The following is a 16595-nucleotide window of genomic DNA, read 5'->3' on the forward strand; positions in this document are numbered from 1 at the left end:
AAGAGAAAGCAAATCTGCCATTGTGTTTTATGGGTTGTGTTTTTTTGGGTATTTTTTTTACTGTGCGATGTAAATAATATGTTAACTTTACTGTGCGGGTCAAATTGCGGTGATACCATTTTTTTTTATGTTAAACTATTTAAAAAAATATATATTATTTTTTTAAAGAAAAAACGGGTTTATTCTATTTATTATGAGGGGGGGGAGACTTTTTAATGTAACTTTTTTTTCGTTCCACTAGGCGACATGAAACAGCGATCGCTTGATCATTAATATAATGCTTTGGAATACTCAGTAATACATAATATTATTGCCTATCAATGTATGTATGACAAATGCGCCAAGGGGTTATATCTAAATTTCTACTTGCAAGGGTTCCTTGACAATAAGTTGATCACAAAGAGTCCCCCCCCCCAGCGATCACCTTCAATCTTTGGAGAAACTTGGCAGTAAGTATTTTGCTTCCCTGCAGTGCCACCACAGGAGAAATGAAGCATTACACAGTGCACAGTCAAATGAACGGTTTGTCTGTGAAAAGCAGCACAGGGCAGGTCCCCCAGAGCAAGAGATGCTCTTTGTGACAGCTCTCCAATCTGGCCAAGAGGTGAAGATCCTGAAGAGAGGAATTTAAAACTAGACAACCCCTTTACTACAATATTATTTAAATCACTCCCTTTTAAAAGTGATAATGATCCATAATTAATAATAATAATAATAATAATAATAATAATAATGAATAGTCAGGTAAACTTGAGGAATAAAATGTTATTAAACTTACTTATTTCTTTCATAAATCAGTAGTGCATGTGATTATATTGAACCCTGCATCATCTTCCTCACGTTCCAGCAGCCTGTAGTTCCCCCTCTTTGCCTGCAGACTCTCTATAAATGTCCAGAAACCTCCTCAGCCACATAAAATCCTTCTACTGTAACACAGTAGATAGAAGACAGGGAGGAGGGGAGGAGGGAGGTGCAGCTGCAGTTTTTTCCACTAGTTGTTTTATTTCAGTGGAACAGTATGAAGGGGAGGGTAGCTCCATGGGGAGATATGTGATTGGCTCAGAATAAACAGCACATCTCGTACATCAAGTAAGGAGGAACCGGCATACTCAGTACGCATGAAGGTTAAAAAATATATTTTCAGAAACCACCAGAGGGAAAGAAGAAGACCCAAAATATGGAGGTTACTCACAACACGTCTGACTGCACTACATATATTATACATTTGCAGTTTAAAGTTATGAGTTTGGTCTATTCATCGGTGGAGCACTCCCCCGCTTATATCCGCCTTTTCACAGTGATTGCCGGACTTCCATTCATACATGCCGATACGTGGTGCCCATCAATCACTGCTGAGAGGGGTGGGGAAGCGGGTAGAGGTGGGTGAGCGCTTTCCTCATTAATCTAGTGGAATCATAACTATGAGTCTGCTGAATTCTTTATACAGTAAGTGGCTATTAGCCAAACGGCACAATATTGTTTTGAGCACAATATTGTTTTTTGTGCTGTTTGGGTTAATAGTAGGACAACATAGTATGGCGATAGATCAGCTTTGAAAACGACCTATTAACTTTTCTGTCTATTTTAGTAAATACTTGTATTCCTCTTGAAATAATAAATCTAGAGCATCTTTTCTTGGAATCCTGTGTTGTGCTATTCCTCTGTTATTCCTCCTGGAAATGTATGAACAAATGGACATCTGGGTGTTACCATTCCCCTTGTCAATGTTGTGCGACCCTACACTCATGTCGCATGACCCTACATTGTCCAATCAGAGCTGACAATTTCAGACTGTGGACGGAGACAAACTATCGACAAGGGGAATGGTAAAACATATGTGTAAATGTACTCATGCATTTCCAGTAGGAATAACAGAGGAACGGTACAACGCAGAGTTCTAAGAATAGATGCTACAGAATTGTTATTTTATGGAGGGGGGGAATATAATTATTTACTAAAACAAACATGTCAGGAGAGGTGGAAGGTCCTCTTTAATAATGGTGTAGTACATTTGGTGGAGTTCCTAGGGGGTGAGGGGCACTTTAGGAGTTGCTGTGGGGCCCTAGGATTTCCTGTTCTGGGATAAAGATTTTGTATCAACCTCTTATAATAAATTGTCCTCTCATTTGCTCATTGTCTCTGTCTCTACACTACTGTTTTTGGTAACCTGTGTGATTGTTTGATTGTTTCATGGGTGACGTTGCAGGCTGGATGTATCTGGATGAGACGACCGTCATGTTTTCTCGAACATTGTACGATATTATCATATTCCTGGAGGAAATTCTTACAGTAAAAATATATGAAAGTCTTTAGATTGTCAATGTCCCATACATGCAGTCAGGGCCGGCTCCAGGTTTATGTGGGCCCTTGGGTGTCACAGACTTAGTAGGCCCCTTTGTGGGGGGAACTCACGGCTGTAGTAAAATGGTAGAAAATGTCACTTTGTGCCCCATATAGACGTTAGGCCCTGTTTATGCCCCTATATATTTATTGCCCTCTGTAGATAGTACCACACAGCCCCCCATGTAGGTACTGCCACACAGTCCCCCTCGTTGGTACTGCCACACAGCACCCCTACCAGGTAGTGCCACACAGCTCCCCTCTCCCAGGTAGTGCCATACAGCCCCCTTCCCTTGTAGTGCCACACAGCCCCCCTCCTCGTAGTGCCACACAGCCCCCCTTCCAGGTAGTGCACAGAGACCCCTCCCTGATAGTGCCACTAAGCCCCCCTCCCTGGTAGTGCCATACAGCCCCCCTCCCTGTAGGTAGCGCCTTTGGGGCACCCTCTAGGAGTGGAATTCCTAGCCAGAGCATTGCCAAGGCTCTTGTTGGAGATTCCTCTCCTGGAGGCCTGACGTCACTGTCCATATATGGGTAGTGACGTCAGGGGCTTCATCAGGAGCGAAATCACGACCAGAGAGTCAGCAATGAGGGAGTCGCAAAGGCGCTATGTACAGGGAGGGGGGCTGTGTGGCACTACCAGAGAAGGGGACTGTGTGGCACCACCATGGAGGGAGCTGTGTGGCACTACCGGGAAGGGGGGATTCACTACTAGACAGGGGCTCCCTCTAGGAGCAAATTCCTCGGCAAGAGCACTGGCATCACTCCGGCCAGGGATTCCACTCCTGGAGGAGTCAAGATGGCAGTGTCAGCACCCGGCGGCCGAGTTTGCTTCCCCAAGGGTAGTGGGCCCCAGCACTTGCCCGAGTTCGCCGGGTGCTGATGCCGGCCCTGCATGCAGCATACGATCTTCTATTCGAGTCTTACTGAGGTCCTATAATCTCCCGTTCACAGTGGATATTATAAAACAGGCTATCCTTTCTACATTGCTAAAATCCCCAAGAGGTTCACAAACTTAATGGGAACCTGTCACCAGCATTTCACCTATTAAACCAGCAATACCTGGTGGTAGTGGGTGAGAAATCACTTCTATATAACCTATAATTGTCTTCTTAGTCGCTCTGTAGCTTTAGTATTCAGTTTTTTAGCGTTCCCGCTCCGTATACTAATGAGCATGAGTCATATCTTCATTTGAAAAGAGTCAAATCTTCATTGCTCGAGTCTTTCCGAGTTGACCCCGCCTCCTTACTTTTGATTGACAGCTCCTCGCCTTTCCCCAGCACACAAAATCCCGCGCTTGTGCATTGATGTCCTTTTCTGGTGGTGCGCACAAAGGGACACCGAATTATTACGATAAAAGGCGCAAAATGTTTGCAGACCGTTATTTACATTCGGAGGAGGAGTTTAGGAGAGGGGATAACGGCGATTAATTTTTTATAGCAGCGGCCAGTGAGGGATAAGTAAAGTTTAATAGGTGAAATGCCAGTGACAGGTTCCCTTTAACTAAAACTGTCTACTGGGTCTTGTAATTTACGTGAAGCACCGCATCATTACTGCTCCCAACAAATCACATCGACTGCCAGAGGCTTTTTAAATTAAAGGGACACTTCCCAAAAAATGTTGTAACTGTTTATAATGGAGTCACCTTAAAGGGGCTGACACCCAAAACTTATAATTGGCCATGTATTAGTAGATGAGGAGATTGGGTAACAGACACAATTTGGTCATCCATTTCTCTTTTACTTACAGAGACATTGGCAATTTCTTGCTCAGTTGTAATGGCCGTTTTTTAAGGGTGACAACAGGAAGTGCCGCCATATTTTTTTCATCATTAAGTTAAAGTGAGTCTCCATCTTTTCTTATGATATCTTTATAATGGTTGGAGCTCCAAATCCACTGTCTAGATATAGAGTTAAATGGAAAGTGTGGCAGACTGCGATAAAAATGCATGCGGTTTGCAGTGCGGTTTTTGGCCGTGTGGCAAAAAAATGCCACAATTCTGCACAGTGTGAATACACCCTTAATAATAATATTTTAATATTACCAGGGAGGGTGGAGGAGAGCGAGGCCACCAACCAACAATGATGTTGGGGCATGGCAGGCTGATTATTGGGCTTCTGAACTACAAATCCTTGGGTGCACATGAGTATATAGGGATCGGTATAGATTACTTAGTGGGGGAGGGGCACCAAGCTGAACCTTTGCTTCAGGTGAAAGAAAGAAGCCTAACTTAATCCGGGATCTGGCTACTAGACCCATGAGAGACCCGGACAGTGGCAGATAGAAGGCCACACATGCACGACTTCCTTTTGAAAGGAATGAGAGTTACTGCAGTACAAAAAGGGCTGATGCTACTTAGCTCTACAACATATGAAATTCCGCTTGGCCGCATCTGACAATTACATCTGTCCAATATCTGAAAAACTCAGCTCCCCTGCTTCCAGGCATATTCAGTTCTGCAACATCTTATAAACGCAGTTTCAGAAAATGTGAAAACTCAGCTCTACTACATCATCAGACATATTCAGTTCAGTTCTGCCACATCGAATAGGCACGGCTTCAGAAAATGTGAAAACTCAGCTCTGCTACATTATCAGACATATTCAGTTCTGCCAAATCTAATAAACACAGCTTCAGAATATGTGGCAAACAGCGTTGCTTCATCATCAGACATATTCAGCTCTGAAACATCCAAAATTCAACTTTGCGAAATCTGAAAAACACAGCTGCACAATATCTTACAAACTCTTCTCTACTACATCAGACATACTTGGCTATGCAACATCTCAGCTCTGCCACATCTGACAAAGTCATCTCTTTCAGATCTACTACATTATTGGAGATACTCAGGTCTGCTACATCTAACAAACACTGATGCCAAATACCTGACAAACTCAACTCTACTACATCATTAGATATTCTCAGCTCTATAACATCTGCATCTGAACTTTGCTACATCTGTCAAACACATCTATACAATATCTAACAAACTCAGCTCAAGTAAATCATCATATATACTCAGCTCTGCATCATCTGAAACTTTACTGTGCTACATCTAATGAATGCAGCTGCACAATATGGGAATAACTCAGCTCTACTACATCTTTAGACATACTCAGCTCTAAATCTGTAATTTAGCTTTGCCACCTATCACAAACACAGCTCTGCTACCTCATCGGTCAAACGCAACTCCATCATATCTAACTAAATCAACTCCACTACATTATAAGACATACTCAGCTTTACATCATCTGAAACTGAACTCTGCCACATCTGACAAACTCATCTCTCAGATTTACTACATCATCAGACGTAATCAGTTCTGCCACATCCGACAAACACTTGCCCAACATCTCATAAGTTCATCTCTACTACATCAAATGACATATTCAGTTCTGCCACATCCGACAAACACAGCTCATAAGCTCATCTCTACTACATCAAATGACATATTCAATGCTGCTATATCTGACAAACACAGCTACCCAACATCTGACAAACTTAGCTCTACTACATCATCAGACATACTCAGTTCTGACAGATCTGACAAACACAGCTGCCTAACATCTGCCAAGCTCAGATCTACTACATCATAGGACATATTCAGTTCTGCTACATCTGGCAAACACAGCTGCCTAACATCTAAATAACTCAGCTCTGCTACATCATCAGACATACTCAGTTTTGAAACATCTGACAAACACAGTTGCCCAACATCTGACAAACTCAGCTCTACTACATCATCAGACATGGTCAGTTCTACAACATCTAAAACGCTGCTGTGCCCCAATTGATAAACACAGCTGCACAATATGTGAAAAATTCAGCTCTTCTACATCATTAGACATACTCAGCTTTGTACCTGGAACTTAGCTCCGCCACCTCTGACAAACACCACTCTGCTACATCATCATTTAAACACAACTCCACAATATCTGACTAACAACTCCACTACATCATTAGACCTTCTCACCTATGCAACATCTGACAAACACAGATCAAGAATATGTGTTAAACTCAGCTCTACTACATCATCAGACATAATCGCATATGTAACAAGCCCCCTAGAGGATAAACTGTTACACTACACAACAAGCCTGACAATTAATTTTACACACTGGTGGGTGATGAGTCAATGAAAGTTCTTGAAGAGACATCAAATCTCATTCATTCTATAAAGAGACGTCCCTGCAGTTAATGAGAGTGCAATGCTCCATAGAGTTGTCATTCACTGCACAGCAGCAGAGCTATGAATCTCTGTGACATCAGCCGCATTGTACAGCAGAGCTTGTACAGCACCATGGAGAGCTCCTGTCTCATCTGCGCCTGCGCACTGGATACAAGTGTCGCTCTTCTGCTCTCATTGAAATGCACGATTCTGCTGCAGCAAAGCAATGATGACATCCCCTGCAGATCGGTGCAGTGCTATTCCCTGTACTGCACAGCACAGCTTGACCTTACTATAAACCTCCTCCTATTCATCTCTCCTCCAGCAACATGCAATAAGCAATTCCCTACAGATGTAGCAGAGCTTATTTTGCCCTTTAAAACTTTTGAGGTGCACCATTGGTGCACAATAATTCTCTCACATAAGATTTACCTGCAGTCCTATGCAAAACCACATCATATCATTTTGAGCTGTGCTAAATTATAAACTCAACTGTACAACACTCAGACTCGGCTCTGCTGTGTGTGATAGTTTGGCACTCACTACACCAGATAATTATACAGGAGCACATTTATCACTGTGTCAGAGGTACAATGCTGGTGCTCACTGCTTACTGGCTGATGAAATAAAACAGATCACATGACTGTCATATACATTATATGATGATGTCTAATATATATGATGAGAAGCGCTAATGTGTAAATATCTCACAATCTACATGTGCCTTCAATATTAATGTTCCAACTTATATATATTCTATATCTTGTAAGAGATTCACACAGGCTAAGAGAACACATTCAGGTAGGCAACTAGATAGATATGTGATAGCAGATAAGAGAGAAAGAAATAGAGATGATAGATAGATAGATAGATAGATAGATAGATAGATAGATAGATAGATAGATAGATAGATAGATAGATAGATAGATAGATAGATAGATAAGATATTAGATAGATAGATAGATATGAGATAGATAGATAGATAGATATGAGATAGATAGATAGATAGATAGATAGATAGATAGATAGATAGATAGATATTAGATAGATAGATAGATAGATAGATATGAGATAGATAGATAGATAGATAGATAGATAGATAGATAGATATGAGATAGATAGATAGATAGATAGATAGATAGATAGATAGATAGATAGATAGATAGAAATCGAAAAATGAGCAGCAACTCCAAAGATCAAGTGAAAAAAATGGGTACTTTTCTGCCCGTGCGACGTTTCAGCTCCGTCCACTGGAGCCTTTCTCAAGCTTGAGAAAGGCTCCAGTGGACGGAGCTGAAACGTCGCACGGGCAATAAAGTACCCATTTTTTTCACTTGATCTTTGGAGTTGCTGCTCATTTTTCGATTTGTATGTACCTGGAACTTGGTCTGTTCCTCAGAGCTTGCACCCACACGCTGCCAGTGCTGCCTGTCTTTGTATATGCCTAGATAGATAGATAGATAGATAGATAGATAGATAGATAGATAGATTGATAGATAGATAGATAGATAGATAGATAGATTGATAGATAGATACGGATGTAGTCATCTTTATCTTGACTGATAACTTGCTGCAGCGTGATATCACACAACAAAAGCCATTGAAAAGTCATTGAAAAAAACAAGATAAAGACGGCTACATCTGTACATAGATATTAGATAGATAGATAGATAGATAGATAGATAGATAGATAGATAGATAGATAGATAGATAGATAGATAGATAATAGGACATGGATAGTTGGAAGGTTTATTAATAAATATGATATACATAAATAAATAGAATATTCCAGCGTAGGTCTTGACAATGGTAAATATTAACAGCACAAAGTATCTGAGAAAGTTGCAGAGTATTCCATTACACAAGGATTAAGCTTCATTTACAAAAAAAACTGGACAATCCCTTTAATTCACACCAGCAACTCTTCTGAACTGTACTGAGTCTCCACGCAGCATGGAGATGGAGCACTGTCATCCCTTGTCGCTAAGTAGCTCTCCACAATTGTAGACTTCATGGTGCATTAGTCCAGATTTCACCACCACTTAAATAGTGATCCCCTTTACGGCCAGAGACTGGCATTGTGCTGACACTTCTGATGGTTTACAGCAGAGAATGTGAAATTCCCGCATCCCTGCCGCTGATACCAGAAAACTCCTGCAGCTGATGGGAGAAAGTGTGAAGCAACATTATATTGAGGAATCCTCAGTTATGCACCAAAGGTGTCATTTCAATATTGAAGGGGATGTTTCATAAAGACAACCTATGTCCATATACACTATAAGGGCACGTGGGTGTCATAGAGGGAGGACAATAAGTCTTCCCACTTGGGACCCTGCCTATGGGTCACTACATAAGAGCAGCTCCTTCCATAGTGGACCCGGCCTGTCCAACGATTTATTACACGGTACATTTATGTAAATGACCTGCATGTATAATATTTGGCCTTTGAATGTGCTTATTTCGTCAAAACGTGTGTTTCGTTTCTCAATGCACCTCATACAAAGATCACACCTATCCCCCCCCCCAAACACTCTCTCGGAAAGGGGATATGAGAATGAATGCATCAAATAGAGAGTTCATATTCATTTGGACGTGTAGGTCCCTATGGGGTGTAGAGCCCCTTGGATATAACTAATACACATCTGCTCTCCAATAAAATATATCAGAAATGAATGCACCCAGACCACAACCACAGGAGTAAATACCAAACTCATAATAGGGGAATATATGAGGACTAGCGTGTCAAACCCAAGTCTTCAACTTATTTATGTTAATGAAAAATGTGCAAAATATATTAAGAGGTGCATATATTTGGCGCATTTTTGGATGTCCGTGTGACAGAAATGTACATCTATGCCTGCAATGAGCAGGTGTAGATTTGCGGCATAACTAAGAACGGTTTTTGGCATATTTAATAATGTTCCGGTAGAGGCCGCTGCCTCCTTTGACTCAATTCTTCCCCCATTTCTTGCGACTTTCGGAAAGTAATGAGAAAAGTAAAAAGTCGCAAATTTTAGTGCAACTATGGTGTGCGCCAAAATGTGCAACTTTTTTCACCAGAAAACTGGCATAAACCTGTTGATATAGTCTCCCCAATGTCTATGTGGGGCTGTATACTGTCTATCAGGCAGGCAAACAAGGTATGTGCCTAGGGGAATACATTTAAATGGGGCATCACTTTAAGAATGTGTTTATCAGTGTATTTTTTTTCTTGCCTTTTGCATTTTTTTCCTACTTTCCCTTCTGTCAGTTTGGCATTTTATGTGCATGAAGAATATATCAGTGGGGGATATTCAGCAATGCCCTGATCAAAGAAATCCTGCCTAACCTGGCAACTTCAGCTTTGAGGTGAACTTGTCCTTGGCCTGCTCCCTGTGATTGACATATCTCTCCCTATCCATGTGCAAGAAGAGCCAGTGAGAGGGAGGAAGGCGGAGGAGAGACCCATCGGACACATCTCCCCGGCCTGCTCACTGTGATTGACATATCTCTACCCTATCCATGTGCAAGAAGAGCCAGTGAGAGGGAGGAAGGCGGAGGAGAGACCCATCGGACACATCTCCCCGACCTGATCCCTGTGATTGACATATCTCTCCCTATCCATGTGCAAGAAGAGCCAGTGAGAGGGAGGAAGGCGGAGCAGAGACCCATCGGACACATCTCCCCGACCTGATCCCTGTGATTGACATATCTCTCCCTATCCATGTGCAAGAAGAGCCAGTGAGAGGGAGGAAGGCGGAGGAGAGACCCATCAGACACATCTCCCCGACCTGCTCCCTGTGATTGACATATCTCTCCCTATCCATGTACAAGAAATGCCAGTGAGAGGGAGGAAGGCGGAGGAGAGACCCATTGGACACATCTCCCCGACCTGATCCCTGTGATTGACATATCTCTCCCTATCCATGTGCAAGAAGAGCCAGTGAGAGGGAGGAAGGCGGAGGGGAGACCCATCGGACACATCTTCCTGAGCCCAACACATTGCACTGGTTGCGTGCCATTGTATGAGATATTAGGCGTCCTAAATGCGCCAGTGTCAGGTTCCCAATAAATGATCTATTTTTTTTATACAGAAGTTGGCCTGGTTGTCAAATAATCACTGCGGGTCCAGCTACAGGAACCCTTGGTAAGTTCCCTGGAGTCCACAATGAAGAGAACCACACACATGCATGGCCAGCTCTACCCTTCTCCTCTCCTTTCTCTATTGCCATACTGGATATACATTCTCCTTGTAGTGGACTCCACAGGGAAAATATAATATTATTTATATAGAATGAATGGCGAGCCATGTAATACATAAACGGGTCGGGTCTTGCAGTAGCTCTGTTTTGGCTAATAGTGGGGGATTCTGATTGAGGGAACTCTCTCTATAACGTCCATATACCCTAATAGGACCTATGAGAATGGTATACGGACGAAAGACATTTATGGTATATCCATAGAACCCTCACCTGTGGGGATAATAAAGGTCCCAGGACCCCCGTTTATCTATAGAAGCTGGGCAGCGGTGACAGCAAAAAAAGAGGAGAATAAAGGAAGAGCTGGAAATCTAAGAGTAGAGCTCCATCCATTGAAGTCTATGAGAGTTCCGGAAACAGTCAAGCAATAGCACTCTACGATTTCCATTAATCCCACAGACTACACCACTGCCCAGGATGGAGCATAACTATAATTCACCTCACTTATATTACAAGACTGCATTTTTTTTCTCCCGAACAAGTGGCTTGTTGAAGCACCTATAAGTTACACTCAATGCCAGGCAGCTGCTTTCCTATAGTCCCTGCCAGCACCAGCTTGGGGGAGAACAATATGCTCAACATTTATTGCTCTCACCCGGGGCTCAGTAGGCATACTGATTTTTTTATTGCTTTGTATACAAGGGAAATACAGCAACGTTTTACACCTCAATATACACTGTACTCTACTACACCTGTTGAAGCCAGAATAATGAGTTAATCCTGAAGGCACAGTGCCCACTAAATGCCTACTTAACAACTAAAATTGCAACCTCCATCTTTGCATTGCACCCCACTAACACCTCCACTGCACCTCAATATACAGTCTTTATATACAGCATATATGCATTACATGTCCTATACCTAAATATATACAACTGTATACATTATAGCTCCATATAGAGGGCTCCTCACGTATACACAAAATGAATAATTTACACTGAAATATGAAGTTTCCTTATAACTGTATGCATCATAAATCTATACATTGCCCCCCACCCGCCCACACATAGATAGTAAATATATTATAGCTGTATGTATAATTGTCCACTGACTGTATGTATTATACCTGTACACAAAGTATTCAGGTGTGTAACACCAACAAGACAGACAAACCCAGACACAGTACAGACATGTAATATATTACCAGCTGTATGAATAGTTACACACTGACTATATGTATTATATGCAGTAATATACGTCCCCCCCCCCCCCTTATTACATACACAGGGGCTAATGTGAGCGTAAAGAGCTGCGGAAATGTCAAATAATAATAGTATAATAATGACCCATAGTATCTGAATGAATTATGTCATAAAAGTAAAGGTTGGAACCACCATCAACTCTGTATTACACCTGTATATCTATGGATAGAGGATGATAAATAGACAGATAGATAAAAACATAGATAGATAGATAGATAGATAGATAGATAGATAGATAGATAGATAGATAGATAGATAGATAGATAGATAGATAGATAGATAGATAGATAGATAGATAGATATGAGATAGATAGATAGATAGATAGATAGATAGATAGATAGATAGATAGATAGATAGATAGATAGATAGATAGATAGATATGGGATAGATAGATATGGGATAGATAGATATGAGATAGATAGATAGATAGATAGATAGATAGATAGATAGATAGATAGATAGATAGATAGATAGATAGATAGATAGATAGATAGATAGATAGATATGAGATAGATAGATATGGGATAGATAGATAGATAGATAGATAGATAGATAGATAGATAGATAGATATGAGAGATAGATAGATATGAGAGATAGATAGATAGAGAGAGAGAGAGAGATAGATAGATAGATAGATAGATAGATAGATAGATAGATAGATAGATGCTCACAAATACATTAAATTAATGCATTATACCTGTATGTATGTGTATATATATTCCCCCACTGACTACATATACAATATTTTAATGGACAAGACCCCCAACACACACAGAGTAAATTAATGGATTACAGTTATCCATAGACCCAAACAACAGATACTGTAAACCAGTGTATCTATCTATCTATCTATCTATCTATCTATCTATCTATCTATCTATCTATCTATCTATCTATCTATCTATCTATCTCATATCTATCTATCTATCTATCTATCTATCTATCTATCTATCTATCTATCTATCTATCTATCTATCTATCTATCTATCTATCTATCTATCTATCTAGCCCCCCCCCCAATTAATGCATACATAATACTATCATGTACAAGATCCCCCCCCAACACACACAAGTATAGTAAATGAATATATTTCAACAATATATATAAACTCATTGTACCTTACAGAACATAACCCCCACCACAAACACCATCTAAATGTACTGCAGCCAATCATATACATCTCCCACACATCTGACCATACTGCACCTGTATTACATTCATCACATGCAGCCCCTAAACCCACCTAATCCGAGCATAACCCCCCCCCCCCCCATTCACAAGTCCTGCATTCTCCACTATGTCAAGGGCAAGGGCACAATTTGCCAGTCTCCCTGTCTGCCTAAGCAATTGGCAAGTTTACCCTTTCCCCTCCTCCTCCATACTCACAGAACAGAAATTGCTCTGCATCCTATGTGAGGACAAGCATTGCATACACATATTCATGTCTCTGCTGCTGCGATATAAAGGCAATGCGGCTTCTTCTGCGTTTCATCCCATGCATGTACAATGTAGGTCAGCCAGGTAAGGACATGAGCAATCCTCTGCACCGCAAACCCCACAGCTATCCCTTAATAAAGATGCAGCAATGGTTAATACCCCAATATCAGCCAGGGATGTGCTCTGAGCATCAAGCAGTGACTCAGCCATTGGCACTAGTGGGTTAGTCACACATCTATGGAGCCCTTCACTCCACAACACCCCATATGCTACAGTATCACACATGCAAAGTTGACATCTCCAGGAATCCAACTGCTGCATCTCAACACTCGCCCCCCTCCAAGTCATCTCATACCTCTACATTCTCTGCTTCAGCCATCTTTCTCCTGAGGAGCAAGCAGCGGGAGGAGTGCTTAATTCCCATAAGAGCCAGTAAGTTCCTTTCCCTTTAACTATTAATGATTGTTATTAAAAATGAGAAAAAAATCAACGTTTCTCCTCTTGATCTTCACCAGATCTTCAGTTGACTTCTCAAGTTCTCACAAAGTTCTTCTCCTCTTCTTCAGGTGTCTACAACTTTCACTTTTTAACTCTTCACATAACCAAGGATGGAAAAAATCTATCAAAAATGTCATGACCTGAGGTCCCTGGATGGCGAGGAACCTCGGTAGATCACAGCGTGGTCTCCTGGTAATTGATGATGACCACCACAAGTTCTCCAGATGTGACTTGGAATGCGATGGCTCTTAGCAATGAATTCTTACCATTCAGTCAAGTCCTTTTATTTCTTCTGGGAAAACTTGGTAGGAAACCAAATACTGCTTATTATAAGAGGCTGTATATTACTTCCATGTGCAGAAAATGAAATCCTCTTACAGCAATGATTTTTTTTTTCCTCCTCTCCTTGTCTCCTGTGCTCCTGGTTATGTCTATATCCTCTCAAGAATAAAAAACAGTCTCCATGAACTTTTCTTAATATTCTCCACTTCCTAGTAGTGTAGATGGAGCTGTGCAGATTACCGATAGATGGTTTCTTTCTGGGTCAGCCCATTAACTCCTTAAAGTCACCCTCATTCTGATTGGAGAGCAAGAATTCCTATAGCCCCTCTGCTCGCATCCTTATTTGATTGATTTTATCCACATAAGACTATAGCCAGGAGAGAGGAGGTTGACACCAAAAACATATGGGATGCTCCATGAGACTATCTGCAGTCCTTATATCAATCAGTTGTCAGTTCTACAGTAACATAAATGCAGATGCAGCAGAGCTGAATTTGTCATGTATCTGATTTTTGTATCCATGGGTATAATACACGAATGCAGTAGATTTGCCTGCAGTCCTATGGAAAAAAATACATAGCGATAACACCAAACGACAAGCTTTGCTACAGCCAAACTGAGCTTGTAGGGATTTACATCACATGATTATTTGGGGGGAGGTAATGCTGGCACTTATAGTCCCAGATATGCTGGTTTCTATCTTTATTCAAATCCTGTTTACATTCCAGTTAAAGTGACTCTGTCAGGTCTGCAATCTAAGGGTGGTATCGGATAGAGGGGGTGATGCTGAGATCGAAGATATAGAGTTTTCGATGGTTTGATTCAGTATTTTCATGTAAAAAGATGTTCCAATTCTGCCAGAACTCATAGAGAAAGCCTGTGAGTCATAATTGCCCCGCCCACTCACTGTGATTGACAGATTTTCTTGTATAGGCTGTCAATCACTATAGGTGGGCGGGGACAAGGGACTCACAGGCTTTCTGTATGAGTCCTGGCAGCATTTAAACAGTTTTTTTATATAAAACCATAGAAAACGATATATCCCCGAGCTCAGCGTCTCCCCCACTATCCTATTATTCCCCCCTAAAAATTCTTAGGGTCACATTTATGAAAACTGTCACTATTTTATTAGATAGATATGAAGTTTAATTAACATAAGCATGTACGTTATATTTATTTAGCATCATTTTATGCAGATTTTCCTCATATCCACCAGTTTTTCGTTTTTCCGATGCTTGAAAGCTGTCCGATGCCTGGTTAGACTAGTCAATTACCAAAGAAGGGTACTATATATGCCCATGGGCATGTTACAAACAAATTGTACCATTTTTGCCAATAAGAACTCCCACTCCCACTGTGTGTTATCAATTGTATATTCCTTTTTGGTATATATACTATATATATATTGTAGTGTATTGTACATAAATGTTCTCCAACCTGTGACTCTCCACCTGCAGCAAAACTGCTACTCCCATAAAGCCCTGTCATGGAATATTAGGGGTTGTAATTTTTGGGGCAGAATGTTGTACATTATACATACTAGGATACTTTATATGTCCCTTTAATTGCTGTTATTTAATTGGATTGTTCCATTTTTTGATTTATCTTTTAAAGAAGACAAGGTCATTGTCATGGTGAGAAGACAAAAATTGTGAAAAGCCATTTGCCTCATTCACAAAGACATTCAACTTATCTTTATAGTAGAGCAGTTTATAATATATCAAAAAGAGACATAGGGTCAAAGATCAGAGATCAGAGACAATATCTCCAAGAGTCAAGAGCTGAGCTAATATTTCCAAGTCAAAGATATTTTCCCATTATTGTACAGTTTTGAGATATCTTCTTTTTGTATTTACTCCAGGACTCCTAGTATAATGGAAAGTCTGATATCTGCCTTGTATAAAAATGAGTGCACAGAAAAATTTGATTTGTTTCTCAGGATTTGTCTATGATTGAGCTACTTTTATACCACCAGGAATATGGTCAAAAATCTTGCTAAAATTCAGGGGCAATATCATTACTTTCTGTATTCCTATTGGGCTAGTGAGTGTACTCTCAACTTTTACACTGGGCCTACTGGCGTGCTGTTAACATTTCTGCTAGAGTATTCCTACTGGTCTACTGTGGATACTGTCAGCATTACCACTGGGCCACCAGGAATACAGTTAGCTTTTCTACTAGACCATAACCCACACTCAGCATTCCCACTTTCATGTTACCACCAGGGGTACTATCAGTATACCTACTGGGCTATTAAGAGTATTCTCAGTAATATTACTGGGCCTTTGTCAGCTTCCATGGGACCACCAGGACTACTATCAGAATTCCTATTGGGCTATTGTGGGTGCTCTCAGCAATAACAATGGGCCACGAGGAATACTGTTAACATTTCTACTATACCATGAGGCACACTTTCAGTATTTCTAC

At 40.9% G+C, this 16595-nt stretch overlaps 2 protein-coding genes across 4 annotated transcripts in view; one reads left to right on the forward strand and one right to left on the reverse strand.

Moving 5' to 3' along the window:
• The window catches only part of PRMT8 (protein arginine methyltransferase 8), a 110779-nt gene extending 96299 nt beyond the window's left edge, over positions 1-14480 (reverse strand). The window contains exon 1 of one of the 2 annotated variants that reach the window (XM_075856047.1): positions 13744-14480. In XM_075856047.1, the coding sequence (XP_075712162.1) occupies positions 13744-13812 (69 nt within the window). In that variant the 5' untranslated portion in view covers positions 13813-14480. Of the gene's footprint in view, positions 1-13337; positions 13528-13743 lie in introns of those variants that run through there. The other variant, XM_075856048.1, reaches the window with a different exon arrangement.
• The window catches only part of LOC142748788 (tetraspanin-11-like), a 131317-nt gene continuing 128039 nt past the window's right edge, over positions 13318-16595 (forward strand). The window contains exons 1-2 of one of the 2 annotated variants that reach the window (XM_075856051.1): positions 13318-13820; positions 13955-14191. In XM_075856051.1, the coding sequence (XP_075712166.1) occupies positions 14086-14191 (106 nt within the window). In that variant the 5' untranslated portion in view covers positions 13318-13820; positions 13955-14085. Of the gene's footprint in view, positions 13821-13913; positions 14192-16595 lie in introns of those variants that run through there. The other variant, XM_075856052.1, reaches the window with a different exon arrangement.

Source organism: Rhinoderma darwinii, chromosome 3 (assembly GCF_050947455.1).
Source record: "Rhinoderma darwinii isolate aRhiDar2 chromosome 3, aRhiDar2.hap1, whole genome shotgun sequence".
In the NCBI taxonomy this organism is placed as follows: domain Eukaryota; kingdom Metazoa; phylum Chordata; class Amphibia; order Anura; family Rhinodermatidae; genus Rhinoderma; species Rhinoderma darwinii.